The sequence below is a fragment of the Agelaius tricolor genome, unplaced genomic scaffold (assembly GCF_023055355.1).
Source record: "Agelaius tricolor isolate 1412-34295 unplaced genomic scaffold, bAgeTri1.0.p SCAF_30, whole genome shotgun sequence".
Classification (NCBI taxonomy): domain Eukaryota; kingdom Metazoa; phylum Chordata; class Aves; order Passeriformes; family Icteridae; genus Agelaius; species Agelaius tricolor.
In genome coordinates this window covers 7,402,037-7,418,109 of record NW_027269290.1, presented here as the reverse complement: position 1 = coordinate 7,418,109, position 16,073 = coordinate 7,402,037, and the positions used below count along the sequence as shown (strand labels likewise).

At 58.3% G+C, this 16,073-nt stretch overlaps 1 protein-coding gene across 1 annotated transcript; it reads right to left on the bottom strand.

Moving 5' to 3' along the window:
- Positions 1-721: 721 nt before the first annotated feature.
- CUNH6orf132 (chromosome unknown C6orf132 homolog) lies at positions 722-14,864 on the bottom strand. Its single transcript, XM_071450324.1, has 5 exons — positions 14,688-14,864; positions 10,878-10,993; positions 7,510-7,585; positions 4,311-7,188; positions 722-3,903 (listed from the first exon to the last, which is right to left on the bottom strand). Exons 1-5 carry the CDS (start codon positions 14,836-14,838, stop codon positions 3,801-3,803), a joined length of 3,324 nt encoding a protein of 1,107 aa, XP_071306425.1. The 5' UTR covers positions 14,839-14,864; the 3' UTR covers positions 722-3,800.
- Positions 14,865-16,073: the final 1,209 nt, after the last annotated feature.

The window sequence follows — 16,073 nt, the reverse complement described above, 5'->3', positions numbered from 1 at the left end:
GAGTTGTACCAGTGGCTCAGAGTTGCTGTACCAATGGCTCAGAGTTGCTGTACCAGTGGCTCAGAGTTGTACCCTAAGGGATGGTGGCAATGCTGGGGGTTTGTGCCTTGCTCAGCTGTCCCTGCCCCACCACACACCGTTCAGGTTTGGGGACACCTGGGGACAGCCACTGTGGCTCCATAAAGCTTCAAGGCACACATTGCACCCTTCCCTCCCTCACACAGAGCCTGCTTCTGTGGCCTGAGCTGGCTGAAGGAGATGAGAATGCAAATCAGTTTAATTCTGAGAGCAGAGGAGCAGCCACGCTGCAGCCAAGCCTTTCATGCTGCTGCCTGCATTGCTCACACCGCGCCTGCAGTTTTGGGCACAGTGTTCCAGTCGGGACTTGCAGCAGGCAGGGGAGTTTCACCCTGCTGAGCAGCTCCAGCCCAAGCACTATTTATAGAGGCTGCTCCTCTGCCAGCCTGCCCAACCTGCTGGGCGTGAGTGACGGAGCTCCTGGGGCTCAGCTGCCCCTTCCTGCCCTGCCTGGGCTTTGGAAACACTGACATGGCCACAGGCTTTGGGTCAGGCTCACAGAAACTGCACCAAGCCCTGGCTAAGCTGAAATTCAAACCTGTCCCAGTCCTCCAGCAGACAGACCATGTCAGCAACACCAAAAAAAGTCAAACCACACCTGTAATAAAACATCCAGAAATGTTTAATGCAAGAAGGTTGGTGTTCAATGGCACTCATAAATAAGAGACTTTGTTCAATACTTTACAGCTAAAGCTCTGTTACACTCCCCTAGCAGGAACTTGTGAGGAAGAGGCAGCTGCAGGGGATAATCTCAGTTGTATCACGACTTGAATTACCACACTGCCTCAGAGAGGGTGAAGTGAGAATAATTCCACACTCAGGCTTCAGGATTGCTCTCAGCACTGGGCTGAGGCAGGGTGCTCTGCTCCATTAATACCCCTTAGTTTTGTTTCCTCTTTCTCTATTGCTAAATTTCTGTCGTGAAAGAGCTGGGAGGAGCAGGAATGCAAGGACAGTTTGTTTATCCAGAGTTACCTGTCCCAGCAAGGGGGGCTCGTCCCCACCCCTGCAGTCCTCACTGTGAGAGATCTGACTCTGTCCCCAAGTGCTTTGGCTGCCAACAGCTCTGACAGTGCTTCCTTTGTCACAGTGGCCCCAGAATCAATGGTGAGCTGTTCCTGAAATTCCAGAATTTGCTGAATGCATTCAAAAGAAGCAGGGATAGAGCAAAGTGAAGAATAGAAGAGTCCCACTGCTGAGAACCTGCATGCTAACCAGTCCTACAACCGGGAGCAGAGTCCAACCTGATCCAGTGAGAGCTCAGCCCCCTGGGCAGTCCCTGAGTGCTGTTCTTGAATGAAGAGTGGCTGTTTTATAAAGCTGACTTCGATTATCACACTTCTAATACTAAATTAAAGCAATTGTGTCTGCTAGAAATGAGACACTCCGTGGTGTCCAAGACCATATTTCACCCACACGTGAACTGTGTGTCTGGGTGAAGTAGTAAAGGTGACATTTAAAGCAGGTATCAATATTGGAGTGTCACATTTTTCTCTAAAAAGAAAAAAAACAGCTTCAGGAGATTGCAATTTGGAAGAATTCTTGAGGTGGAACACTGCACACATACCCCCCTGCCCTCCCCACTTCTGGGCAAAGTCAAAAGCTGAAATTGCCCACCCAGCCTTAAAATTGTTTCTGAGAATTCGTTTGCAAATATAGCTTATTATTTCGGAAAAAAAGTATCAGGAAGAAAAACCCATTAAGCTGCAACATTATCAAAGAGACTTCTTTGTTTGCTTTCAGGTTAAACTGGTGAAACTTCATCCAGTACCAAAACATGACCCTGAAGCCCCTCAAGGAGGAGCACGAATTTACTTCTACAGATGAATAAGAATGCTCAAGATGCTCCTTGCATGGAGAAAATTCCATGTTTTGGGGCAGGTGGTATTCCACATGACACTTGGCACACTTAAATGTCCTTATAGCTACTCCATAGTCACTTTTCTCCATAAATATGTTTTTAAAACCAACACCCAGATATTAAAAGCCTATTATTTCAATATTGGCTGGGGTGAGCAATGGAAATCTTTTAAGTCACTGTGACTTGCTGGCATAAAAATGCCCTTTGAATTAGCTATTAGACTGATTATTGTATTTGCATTTTCATTTTAGTCACAGCAAAGTGAAGTTCAGAATACTTTAAAGCTGCTGCAATATCTGAAAGGGCTGTTAAATTATTAGGTAAAGCTGGAAATAACATAAAACACAGATTGTCAATGATATGACTCAAATATCAAGATAACTTTTGAGAATTCCACAGTGAAGGGAAATTTATCCCTGATTTTGAGCTGCATTGTAAAGCAAGATCTGCTTGCAGGCCACATCCAGGTGTGTGCCAGGCAGGGTAAGCTGGAGTGGAACCAGTGGCATTTATAGCATTGAAAATAGAAAGTGCTTTCCATAAAAACAGACTCATGTCTCAAAGTGCTTTCAGTTTATCAGTGACAAGAAAAAATTCTCTACAAGTTTTTACAGGTATCTTACAGTGATTTTCAGCAGGTTTACCTAGGAGGAAGAGTCTCTGTTTCTAGTTTCAGGACGTTGGCTATTCACAACTCAGGTCAGCTGTGGTGAGACCCCACGGCTCACTCTGGAAGCTGGAACCCTCTTTAAGGCTTCTCAGAGCTCCCAGCCCTGCCCAGGCACCAGCAGAGGGGAGCAGGGGCAGGGCTGCACCTGCAGCACCTGCAACAGCACTGAGGGCAACAGAGAGAGCCAGCTCCCTTTGGGTGCCCTGCAGACACCCACCTGCACCAACAGGCACACCGAAATGGAGCTCCTCAGTCCCAGATCAGTGGAACAGCTCATAAGGACACTTGTTAATAACTGAGGAAATAAGGACACTTTGGGGGGCACGGGGCTGTGAATGGCAAGAGAGCCCTCGGGGAGAGCACCCGCAGCACAGCACTGGGTGAGTCACTGGCACCCCCCTGCCCAAGGAAAAGGATTGCTCTGTGTCCTGCACCCCTAAAGTGCTTCACAGCCTCCCAACCAGGCCTCACAGCCTCCTTCCATGAGGAATAATTGCCAACAGAAACATTTACAGTGACCAAAAGGCACAGCAAAGCAGGGCCCCTTCTCCCAAAGCTGCTCCTGGAGAAGGGGTCAGAGCCCGGCTCAGCAGGACAGGCACTGACTGCCCAGAGCTGGGCTTAAGGCAGAACTGATTTGCTCCAAGCTCTTAAGGACAGCAAGGATCAGGATCAAAGCACCCTAAACTCTCCTCCTATCCCACTGGCCTCACATTCTTATTTCAATCCCTGACATTTAGCTATACACTGCTTTACTTCCATTGTGCACATCTCTCAGTTGGTTTCTCCCTGCTCCCAAACATGCTGGAGTTAAACCAATTAAAAACCAAACTGAAATCAACCTTTCCAGTGGTGATGCTCTCTAAAGAGAGCTGAGGATGCTCTGTGGCTTTCCTAGACAGCCTATCAGGCTGCAATTCTGAAAATAACCCAGGAGGGAGAATGGGAAAGAGGGAAACCACGTTTGCTCACGTAACACGGCAGCAGCCTGCCCACCGCAGTAACGACTCTCCATGGCAGTCTTTGAGAAAAGTCCAGTCTCAGGCTCATTCCCCAGCAGCAGTTCCAAGCAAGTGCATTTCCAGGCTGGGCTGGGACCATCCCTGGTGCCCATAGAGAAGGAAGAGACCAACCCAGGCACCTTCTCGTCCCTTCCCAGCCAGCTGCCGGCAGGGCAGCCCTGAGCTCAGCCTACCGGTGGCTCTGGTAGGAGTAGGAGATGGGCTGGCGCGTGCCGGGCCGCACCGTGAAGGTGTTGGAGGGTGCCCCATAGTGTGGGGTGCCGTGGGCAGGCCTGCAGGGAGAACAGAGGGACAGTCACCCAAAGCAAGCCCAGGCAAACCTCGGCGTTGGGTCAGCACTGCAGGGATGCATTTCACTGCTCCGTGTCTCCCCTCAGTGAGCTGGGATGGCGAGGGACATGGGGGTCACAGCTGGCACCAGGCAGGAGCCATGGATGGTCACTGCCCTCGGAGCAGGAGCCAAGGGGCAGCGAGGTGGATGGGGAGGGACATGGGCACAGGGTCACAGCTGGCACCAGGGAGAAGCCAGAAATGGTCACTACCCTCGGAGCAGGGCAGCAGCAGGGGCAAAGGGGCAGCGACTCCCCTGGAGCCTCAGTGCTGCTCTGGGGCCATTCCAAGGGGCACCGAGGGCAGGGAGGGTGGGCTCAGGGGGCACGTGGGCTCAGGGGGCACGTACCTGCTGGCTGTCAGCACACTGGCGGGCGAGAAGTCCCCGTTCTGCCCCTTGTACTTGGCCTCAGCCCCGGTGCCGCCGTAGGCCGTGGCTTTCCCCGCAGCGTCCGCTGACGTCCGCCTGCCCTGGGCGCTCGAGGGGCCGTTCCTGGGGCCGGGGCTGGGGCCCGGGCGCCGAGAGCCCTCCCTGGGCGTGGAGCTGAACCCTCCGGGGCCGTAGGAGGAGATGGTGGAGGCCAGGGTGCCCGAAGCCCGGGGGGCTGCTGCCGCCCGGGGGTAGGAGCTGTCGGGCTCCGACATGTACAGGCGCTTCTTGATCAGCGGCCGTGGGTTGGGGCCGTGGCTGGGGAAGCTCGAGGAGCTGCTGTGATCCGGGTACTGCGGTGTGAAGTCTCCGTTCCTCCAGCTCTTCTCCAAGGGTGGCAGAGCTGCTGGCTCCTGGTTGTTGCCCCCATAGCTGCGGCTGTAGCCAGCCCACCTGAAATAGCGCGGCTCTCCTGAGCCCCGGCCGCTGTCAGGGACGCTGGGGCACTTGCGGTTCTCCTCCCGGCTCGGGAGGGGACCCTCGTTGGCCTCGTTGCTGAATTCAGGGGGCGGGGGGATAATGCCAAAGTCCAGCACTGTGTCCCCGTTCTCCTCCTCGCTGGGCACTCCGGGCCGGGCCGGGCCGGGCTGGCCCGAGTCCAGCAGGCCCCGGAGCAGGCTGGAGGCGGCGGCTCGCCGGGGCCCGGGGGGCTGCGCCTCCCGCACGGCCAGGCCCTGCTCCGAGGAGCTGGAGAACGAGGGGGGCTTGCTCCAGCCAGACCCCGCTGGGCTGGCCGCAGACGGCCGAGGCACCACGGTGAAGGAGCCGGGCTTGGACTCGTGGCGGAAGAAGCTGGTGGACGAGGTGGTGTCCGACGAGGCACTGCCGAATCTCAGCGCCGGCCTCGCCCTGAGCGCGGCCGCCCCGTCCCCGGGCTGGCGGCTCCGCTGGGCGCGCTGCCGGGCCGCCAGCAGCAGGGCCATGGGCGAGCCCCGTTCCACGGGCTCCCCCGTCACCGGGTGGATCAGCACCTCCTCCTGCCCCGCTCCCGAGGTGCCCGGGGGGCTCCTGCCCGAGCTCCTGGGGCAGGGCGGCTCGGCTGAGCCCGGGCCATGGGGTGGCTCAGCGGAGCCCGGGGCACAGGGCGGCTCGGCCGAGCTGGCCCCAGCCCGGTGCACTTTGTACTGGAAAATGGCCGGGCTGGGCTGTGGTGCCGGGCTCTGTGCAGGGGACACAGGGGCTGAGGGCGGGCTGGGAGCTGGGGGCTCCTCTGCCGGTTCCTGGGGTGGCTCTGGGGGACTCACGCTGCTGTGGAGGGACCCAGGAGCAGGGCTCACGTCCTCTGTGACCTGGCCAGCAGCAGGAGCAGGATGGTCCTCGTGGTCTGTCTCATCCTTCTCCACAGCAGCCGCCGGGGCTGGGAGCAGGCTGGGGACCGGCTTTGGCACCACTGAGTCCCTCACGTCAGGGGGGCTCTTCCTCACGTCAGGGGGGCTCTTCCTCACGTCAGGGGGGCTCTTCCTCACCTGTGGGGTGCTGATGCCGTTCTCCACAGCCTGCTTCTGGCTGCTGAGCCCTGGGGCAGGTTTCCCCTCTTTCTTCAGGGACAGCACAGCCTCCAGCTCGTTCCTGATTGTCATCACACTGCGGGGCTGTGTGTCAGGGTTGCTCTCCGGGGCAGTGACTGCAGTGCTGGGAGAGCCCCCACTGGTGCTGGGGGGGCTGCTGGGCACCTCTTTCTTCTCACTCTCCCCTCCCTTGGGTAACCCCGTGTCCTTCCTGGCGAGCTGGGGCTCGCTGAGCCCTGGCTCCCGGCTGCCAGCAGGACTAGGACTGCTGTCCAAGGGCTGGGGAGCTCCCGGCCTCTCCAGCGGCCTCTCCTCACGGCGCGGGGAGCGCAGCAGCGCCGAGAGCTCGTCCCGCAGCTTGTTCAGGTTGTTGGCATCCTTCCAGTCATCCTCGCAGCTCGGGTAGTCTGGAGGAGGCAGATCCAGGTCGTTCGCAGTGAGAGGTTCAGATTTAGGAGGGGAGTCTCTCCCAGCTACTTTCAGCTGGGGAATCCTCTCCCCCTCGGAGCCCGGCAGAGGGGACCGGCGGCCAGCGGGATTCACGCCTTGGCTGAGCCCTGTGCCCGGCTTGGGGCTCAGTGGAGGGGGCACAGCCGCCTTCCCAAGGCCCTGTCTGAGCCCGGAGCTCCTCTGCTCGGCCTCTCCCGGCCGTGCCTTGCTGGCAGCTCTGATGGTGAAGCAGGGTGGCAGGGGCGGCCGGGCGTGAGGCTGCCTGGGCACGGGCTCCTGCCGGCCCTCCTGCACCGGGATGGACGAGGAGCGCGCCGGGGCCGGCGGCGGCACCTTGAACGACCTGGGGAAGGTCAGGTGGGGCTCGGCCTTGGGCTGCGGGCTCTCCTTGGGGCTGGGGGCTGCAGGCACCCCGGGCTCGGCAGCGCAGAGCGGCCCCTCGCCGTCCCCCTGCCTGGTGTTCAGCACGGTCTCGGATTTCCACTTGGACATGCCGGGGCCGAAGGGGTCCCGGGCGCCCGGCGGGGCGGGCGGGATGAAGTCGGGAGGAGCCGGGGTGCTGGGGGAGGGCAGGGCCGAGGCGGGCGGCGGCGGCGCTGCCATGGCAGGAGGCGGGGGCACCGTCTCGGGCGGCAGCGGCGGCGGTGGTGGCAGCATCTCGGGGGGTGGAGGCACTGGCGAGGCCACGGGGGGTGCCACGGGCGCCGGAGGGGGCGGTGGGGGCACCGATGGTGGCGGGGGGATCTCCTCATCCAGGCCGTGCCCATCGAGGGCCTGCGGGCGCAGGTCCCCCACCGAGCTGTACATGCGAATATTGCCATTGAGCTGGGAGCCAGAGCCTGCAGGAGCAGAGAGCACAGCTGTGAGCCCCTCCCCATCGCTGCTGGGCCAGCCTGGCCTGCGCCAGTGGCCTGCCCAGCCAGCCAGCCCCTTGCCAGGCTTGTCTAAAACTTCCTGAACCTAACAGCCACTCTGCCTCACCCCTGAGGAATTAATTAATTTTCAATGACTTCAAAAAATAATTAATAGCAGACTCTATTTTAGCATGAAAATATATGAGCAGACTGTCTGCTCCAGAGCTGGGTACACACACATTTCCTGCCCTGAGGGCTCCGTGAGCACACGGTGCTGCTCAGGACTCCACCAAGAACATCCCTTACCAAGAGCTGCCTTTTCCACAAAGTCTTCTGGCACCGACGGCGTTGGCACAGCCACCCCGTGGGATTCTTGGGCGTTCTGCAGGGGTTGAGAAAACAGAGCTGTCAGTCTTACAGCCAGGGATCAGAGCAAAGGGCTGACAAGCAGCTGGTAATTTGTCCACACAGCCCTGACGGGATCCAGGGCAGTGTCTGTGATATGGAGGTTCCTGTGGAAGCTGCTGTTGACAGGGTTTGAGGGGATGAGTGAAGTCATCAAGGCTGCACAGGTGATGGAGGACTAGGGAGGAATTCAGGCTATTTCACATCCCCCTGGAGGAATATTTCACATCCCCCTCAGGGCTGCCCAGCTGCCAGCAGCAGCACCAGCCCCTCACCATTGATGTACCAGTGCACTGAGCAGCTCCCCTGCGTGTGCTGGGCACTCTGGTGGGTATTTCTCTGCAGCAAGCACTGCTGCAGTCACAGACAGACCTCCAGCTTTTTGTGAAACTGCCACCAGCATATCTGAGCACTCTGGGGAAAGCTGCTCTTTGTGTGGTTTGTGTTTTGCTCAGTTACTCCCTTCACGCTCATGCTGAGAGCCCGTAGCTGGTACAGGACCGGCAATTTGGCAGCCTACACACCTGGGAGGGCGCCTGCAGCGAGGGCACTGCTGAAATTGGTAATTGCAGCCACCCAGGTGAGCCATTGGGGCAGGTGACTCACCTGGAGCCTGACAGCTCTGCCAGCAGCAAAAGCCTCTCCTGTCCCTGACTCACGGCTGGTTTGGCTCCGAGGGGCTGGGGTGGCTCTGGGACACACCTGGGCACCCGGGCCACACCTGGGCACCCGGGCCACACCTGGGCACCCGGGCCACACCTGGGCACCCGTGTGCAGGGCACGGCTGGGATGAGCAGCACGGCTGGGGGGTGTGACACTGGGCCTGGGGGCAGGCATCTCGGGGCACAGCAATGTCAGAGAGATACGAAACTCCGAGAGGGAGCATCCAACGAGGGACACACTGTCCCATTCGCACTGTCCCATTCGCAGCCCCCACATCCATTCCTGCTCACCCCGGGCAGCTGTTTGCACTGCTAACAGCCCTTGACAAAGGAAATGTTATCCTGCCATCAGCCTGCGCCTCTCCCGAGCCATTTCCTGCACACAAAAGCCTGGATAATGATTGAGCCCCTGCCCTTTGCCTTTCTCTGCCGCTATCACCGTTTTAACATCAGATTGCCGTGGGATTCCAAAGTCTCCTGGATCAAAGGTCAGTTGGATTTGTCCATCCAGCTCATCACAGCTACATTGCCCTGCCTGGGGAGCTCAGGAGCTGCTGGGGCAGAGCTGATAAAACAGCAGCACCTGGGCTCCTGTGGAAGAGCCCTGGAATGCCCCAGCTTTGGCCAAAATAACGGGAAAATGCACACATTTCACTTGCTACATCCCTCACCCTGCAGATGACCAAAGATCCCCTATAACCACAAGGGACTGAGCCGGTCACAGGTGAGCCAGGAGTGAGGGAATTCCTATCCCTGGGATTGCACAAGGGACCAGACAGCTCCGTGCTGCTGGAGAGGCCAAGGGCTGCAAAGGCACAAGGGCGGGCCCTGAAATTCATCTGAGAGCCAGAGGGAAGACAAAGACCAAGAGAGGCACTTCAAGAGCTGACAGTTAAATTGTCCAGAGCACTGAGACACCAAAATCGCAAAGAGCAAACCGGCAGTCCCCGTTTGCAATGGAAATCCATTGCTGCAGGTTTGCAGAGCACCCCGAGGGGAGCTGCTCCTTCGCAGGGAAACAAAAACGCCTGAGCCCTGCACCACCTGCTTGGAGGAGTGCAGAGGGACTGGCAGTCAGGAGAGAGCCCTGCAAAGCTGGAGGATGCAGCCCGCACTCCATAAGGGAGCAGAAATTTTGGATGTGTCATTTCAAACTGGGCAAGCCTGTTCCTCACCAAAACCCTCTGTGGCAGCTGCTAATGCTCAGCATCTCTCCAAAACCACCCATCCCCACGTCATGGGCTGGCCTCTGAGGTGGAAAGCATCCCCAGCACGCTGCCAGCCTGCAGAGATGCTTGGGAAGATTGTTCCCGGTGTTTGCTGGGGTGTGGCCAGCCCAGAAAAGCTCCAGCTGATTCAGGGCAGGCTCTGGGTGCTGTGCCAGGAACCTGCATTTCCAGTTTGTGGTACCTGAATCAGATTGGTGCCTGCTGAGGAGCCCGTGGGGGGAAGCTTTCACTGCAACCACCAGGAATCACTTTTCATCCCTGGAACAGAGTCAGACATCCCAGTGAGGGGAGCCTGCCTGTCCCCGTGCTCCCCAGCTCTCAGGAGCTCACCCATTCAACGACCAAGGCTGGAGCTGCCCCTTACAAAAGCCACCCAAAATACAATTGCCGAGCACCCTGGGGTCTCAGGGAGATCAAGAATTTCTCTGAATATGAGGAGCTGCCCCCCAACTCCTTGTTTCTGAGCTAGGGCAGTGTGGGTTTATCTCATTCCCTGGGTACCTGCAGTTCTGGGGGAGCAGGGGGGACCCCTGTCCTGCAGTCCCTGCCGATTCCTGTGGGACAGCAGGGCTGGGGCAGGAAGCAGCTCCTGAGCCAGGTGCAGAGGCTCAGGAGCTGCAGGGCAGGGCGTGAGCATCCTCCTGACTCACCGGGAGCTGCTCGCTGGGTGGGTGGGGGGAAAGGGTTAAGGCAGGAGCTGCAGAACAGCCCCGTGCAGGTGTGGACCTGGGGCAGGTATGTGCGAGGCAGCAGCGGAGTCAGTGCCAGATCAAATCATGATCAAACCTCACCAAAAGCGCGCAAACACCCAACGCACACTGGGCCTCCAGAACGCTGCCTCTTCCTGCTAATTCCTTCACTTAGAGCTGGTTCTGGGAGGAGCAGCCCAGGTTTGTGAGGGACCCTCAGAAGGGAAAGAGAGCCCAGGGCCAGCTCTGCCTGTGTGGGCAGCACTGGGGCTTGGGTGACAGCCCTGAGGATTGGGAATGTTTTTCATACAGAGATTGAAAAGAATCACCCCTGCACAGCCACAGCATCACCTCACCCTCTGGGTGCAGCACTGCAGGCTCCAGCCACACTCCTGATGTGGGACAGATCCTGCCAGCACCTGGGAGATGAACTGCAGTGCAAGCCTGATCTACCATCCCCGTGCTCAGCAATCGGTTTTTAATTGAAAATGCAGTCTGACAGTGCTCACACCCACCCCCAGTGCCTCCTCTGTGCTCCAGAGCAGCCTGAGCTCAGATCACCCCCAATCCCTGTAGCCAGCCTCATTTCAGAGGGGTTCTGCTGTCATTTCTCTCCCCTCAGTAGGGGCTGGGGGCAGCAGCTCTGGGTCTGGGCACCAGGGCAGCCCAGCAGTGACTGGGGCACTCACCAGGGGCAGGAAGGTCAGCAGGGGCCGGACCCTCGGGCGCGGTTTGAGCGTGGCTGTGCCCGAGTCCGTCACCGTCCCGAAGCGATTGTCACCGTAATAGACCTCGATCACATCACCTGCGGGGAGAGCAGAGCGTGAGCAGCACTGAGCTGGGCACTGCTGGGGACGGCACAGACACCCTGAGCTCACACAGAGTGGGCAGAATTTGCTGCAGCAGCCCCAGGGGTGGGCAGAGCCCATCGGACCCTGAGGAAAAGCTGGGTGTCCTGGGGGTGAGTGGGAGACAGGAGAGGAAGGTCCCTGTGCGCAGGACAGGCACTCACAGCCCTGTCACACACCTTCCCTGAGCTCTGCAGGACGAACTGGAGCAGCTCAGAGGGAACAGGAGGCAATCCTGGCTGGTCTGAGCCGCTGGAATTGAGGGGAGGCAGCAGCAGAGCCGGCCAGGAGCAGGGACAGCTCCTGGCCTGCCGAGCACTCTGTGGCACAGCACTGCCAGCCCAGCCAGAGGGGTGCCAGGCGCTTCACCAGCCTCCAGCCTGCCCACAGAACACTGCCCTGCGTGGGGAGGCAGCAGGGCAGGAAGTCACAGGGCCCTGCTGTGACAAGCAGGAGCAGCCGTCAGGAATTCCTGGTTCCCAGCCTTGTGCTTTCACCTTGAGCCACACCCCTTGGGCTGGTTTATTTCTGACAGTGAATAAAGCTCATAAAATTAATTTAATTATGTTCTTTGTGTCTGATTAGCAGCATGAATTAACAAGCAGAAATAGTGAAGCATGCAAACCCCACCTTGGCTGGAAGGAGATACACAAATAACTCGTAGCCAAGGAGACAGACATTAAAGAAATTCAGAGAGTTTGAGGAAGGAGGGGGAAACAACAAAATGGCTCTGCTTGAAGGGAAAGCTGCAGGAGTGCTCCCAACAACAGACTTTGATAGTGAGGAAGGGAGGAGAAGAAGAAGGATGGGCAGAAATCAGGAGGAAGCTCCCAGGGAAACAGCTTTACCCAAAGTCTAGGAAAAAGAGGAGAGCAAATGCTCTGTGTGCGTCCCACAGAAGGAAAACACTTGCATGAGCACCTGGAATGGAGAACCTGACCACACCAGGGGCTGGGCATGAGGCAGCACAGCCTCTGCTGAGGGACTGGAGGCAGATGAATTCCACATAACCTTCAAACACACCACAGAGCCCAGGAGCACGCCAGCTTCTCCCACTCAGCACCCCCAGGTTACCCTGGGACACCCCCAGGAGCGTCTGCCCTGCTGCCACTGCCCCTCCAGGCAATCACAGCTTCCCCTCCCTCACACCAAACTTCTCCCACTACGAGGGATTCCTTACACAGAGGACATTTTGTCCAGCTTTCAAATCACCGGCCAGCTGTGCTTCAGCCAGCCTGGTCCTACCAAGCCTTTACCACCTCCCTGCCTGGGAGGGGCCCAGAAGCTCTCAGGAAGAGCTGCTGCAGTCCCAGGGAGGACAGAGGTGCCAGCAAATTGCCTGGAAATGTTCAAGGCCAGGTTGGATGGGGCTTGGAGCAGCCTGACCTAGGGGAAGGTGTCCCTGCCCATGACAGGGAGTGGAATGAGATGAGTTTTAAGCTCCCTTTCCACCCAACCACTCTGTGATTCTGTGATGATTAATTCTGTGGGTGACCCTGCATTCAGTGAGTAAGGAGCAGGAATTAAGGCCAAGGCAACAGGAGAGTTTGGACTCAGACAGCCTGAGCAGCAACAGAGTAGTTCTGAGACTTGAAATGATGAGTTTTATATTTAACAGTCACTAGGTAAACCCAGTGAGAAACTGGATTAAAGATCACAAGGACTTTGATCCTAGATTACTAAGCATCGCTCCCCTGAATGCTTTAATTAAAGGAAAATGAAGTGCTTGTAGTTGTGTTTTCTTTGCTAGATAAACAGGACTTGCTTGCTGGGAGCCCATCAGCAGCAAGCCCTGAGCCCTGCCAGCCTCCTTTCCTGGAAGGAGGCATCAGGAAATGCACCCTTGGAAGCTGTGGGAAGCAGCTGGCTCAAAGCACCGGCCTTGCTTCGGCCACTCTCTGACACTCAGCCTGTCCTGGAGACATTTCTGTTCGCTCAGCCATGGGAAATTAAATAAACAATTTGCCACGCATGTCATGGAACTTCTTCCTCCCCGGGGCTTGCATCACCCGCAGGAGGTGCAGCAGGTTTGAGCCGGGGTACCCACGGCTCCCAGCAGGAGGAGGAGGCTGCAGTCACTATATTCAGGAATCTCTGAGTCAGGGACATGCAAACCTACACCCTTTGCACATTGCCTAACTTGTGTTTACTTTGTGTGAGAAACCAAGGTGGGGATCGGCAGGAGCAGGGGACTCCCCCAGGCACAGAGCCCTGCAGGAAATGGGCCAGAAACAGGGCCAGGGCTGGGGCAGGACTTGCTGTGCGTGGGTCTGGGGACAGCACAGCTGGGCCCTGGGCTGCTGTCCCTGCTGTCCTCACTTTGGGCTGCTGTCCCTGCTGTCCTCACTTTGGGCTGCTGTCCCTGCTGTCCTCACTTTGGGCTGCTGTCCCCCTTCCTGGGCTCCTGTCCCCCTTCCTGGGCTCCTGTCCCCCTTCCTGGGCTCCTGTCCCTACTGTCCTCACTTTGGGACTGCTGTCCCTGCTGTCTCCCTTTGGGACTGATGTCCCTCTTCCTGGGCTGTCCCTTCGAGCTGCTGTCCCTGCTGTCCTCACTTTGGGGCTGCTGTCCCCCTTCCTGGGCTGTCCCTTCGGGCTGCTGTCCCCCCAGCCGTGGTGTCCCACTGCCACTGCACCCTCACCGAGCCCCATTCCGGGCAGAAACTCCATGAGGATGCTCAGGAAGGAGCGATTCACCAGCTGCTGCCCGGGCTCAGGTTTCAGGATTCCCGGCCCTTCCTCTGCAGTCCGACCCACACCTGAGCAGAAAGCTTTAGTACTGCCACTGCAGAACCGCAGCCGCGGAAATCAGGCTCCTAATAAGCAGACACAGCAACTTCTTTTCTTTTTTCTAATCCAAACCACATCAGAGAGAAGCTTGAATCCTCCTCAGATTTACGACAGTTAGAAATCAGCAATTTTCCTCCTAGGTTGCAGAGTTGCATGAAACTCCCTGTCACATTTTCATTTTATCTTGGTTTCACAGCTTGGCCTTTGGGGTGTAACCACCTCGCAGTTGCTTTGACAGACAACACTTCACCCTGCACAGCTCAGCAGGCAGCGCTTCCATTTTTTTAATCTTGGAAGAGTTTGTCGGGCTCTTAGAGCCACCAAACTTCATCCACAAACTGCTATCTTCTATCTCCCCGGCTCCATTACTATTAATTTGGCTCCCTCCTACATGAGCCTCCAGGGCACCGTATTGCACTTAAAACCACAAAGAAACACAAATAAATCCCGAGGAATATGCAACCCTCAGCTCCGTCCTCGCTTGCAGCCCTGCGAGAAACAGGTTTATGAGTAAATAACTCCGACCTGGCAAGGCGCAGATCAAACATGGCGTGGGAAAGCGCGACGGGAAGCAATAAAGTGGATTTTCAGTCACTCATCGGCCTCTTTGAGCCGAGTTTAACCCGCCGGGAGCGGCAGCCGCCCAGCCCAGGTGCGGACCCCCAGCTCCCGCTCGGGCGCAGCGGCGGGACCGGCGCTGCCGCATCCCGGAGCCACCGAGCGCTCCCGGAGCCGCCGAGCGCTCCCGGAGCCGCCGAGCGCTCCCGGAGCCACCCCCGGGCAGCAGCGGAGCCCCCGAGCCCACCGCACCCTTCAGCCCCGGGACCGCCCGGCCGAGCCCCAGGGCCGCCGGGGGACACTGACCGGTGCCACCCGCGCTGTCCGAGGTCACCTCCTGCGTGAAGATCCAGGGCGGGTTGGTGGCGAACAGGGACGCGGCGCTGGGGCTGGAGTGGCGCTTGCCGAAGAGACGGCTGAAGGTGCCCTGCACCGAGTGCGGCTGGTGCTTCTTCATGCTGGCCTGGCCGAGCCGCGCCGCGCCGTGCCGGGCATCCCGCGGCACCGGGGGACGGGGCCGAGAGCTCCGGAGGGGCGGGGACGGCCCCACCCACCCCCGGGCCCGCCCTCCGCCAGGTGTCCCCGCTCCGCCAGGTGCCAGGTGTCCCCACTCCCCGCCAGGTGCCCCCGCTCCGCCAGGTGCCCCCGCTCCGCCAGGTGTTCCCAATCCTCCAGGTGTCCCCTCTCCCCGCCAGGTGCCCCCGCTCCCTGCCAGGTGTCCCCGCTCCGAGAGCGCCGGGAGCCGGGGCTCCGACAGCATCGGGGCTCCGAGGGCCCCGCTGGCACCGGGAGCCGGGGTTCGCAGGGCACCGGGAGCCGGGGTTCGGAGGGTACCGGGAGCCGGGGCTCCGAGGGCCCCGCTGGCACCGGGAGCCGGGGTTCGCAGGGCACCGGGAGCCGGGGTTCGCAGGGCACCGCTGGCACCGGGAGCCGGGGCTCCGGGAGCCGCTGCGGCCGGCGGGGACCGTCCCGGTGCGGGTGCTGGCCCTGCAGGACGCCCCGAGGTGCCTGAGCCCCGGGTCCGGGCGCTCCGGAGAGCCCGGTGCGCTGCCCAGGCGCCCTGTGGGTGAGGAGCCGTGCCCTAATCTCAATGCCAAACCTCCCTCCCTCGAACCCCCGAGGGCTTTGCCCTTCCTCCCGTGTTTCTCCGTCCCTGCCGAGCCCCGGCTTCCTTGGCAAGGCCAGAAACGCCCGGTGAGCTCGGGATGCTCCAAGCCTCGGGGTGCTTTGGATGCAAAACCTTGAAGGCGATGGGATTGACCCCAAACCGTTTCTAGTTTTGGGTACAAAAGCAAATTTCTAGCAATTTTTTGTGCCCTGCAAGTAAAAATTGAGAGTTAATGAGTAACATTGGCTACTAATAAATGCAGGGGATTCTGGAGAACTTTAAACCCAAAATAGTTGTCAAAACATTAGCTGTGAAACACAGCTTCCAACTTCAGGTTAACATCTTACACCTCTTTCTATCTCTACCAAGTTTTGAGAGTCAAAACAATATAGATGTCTTTTTTTCAGTGATAAATATCGCTTACTTGATCACTTTAAAATGATGTTTTTCTTGTGAAAAGCATCTCCTTTTTTACTTTAAAGAACAAAATAAAGCAACACATTAAATCCCCTGTGATGAATGAAAAATGAGCACTGCTACAATAATTCCAAAAGAGAAGTCTTATCGTGGCACAGCTACAAGGC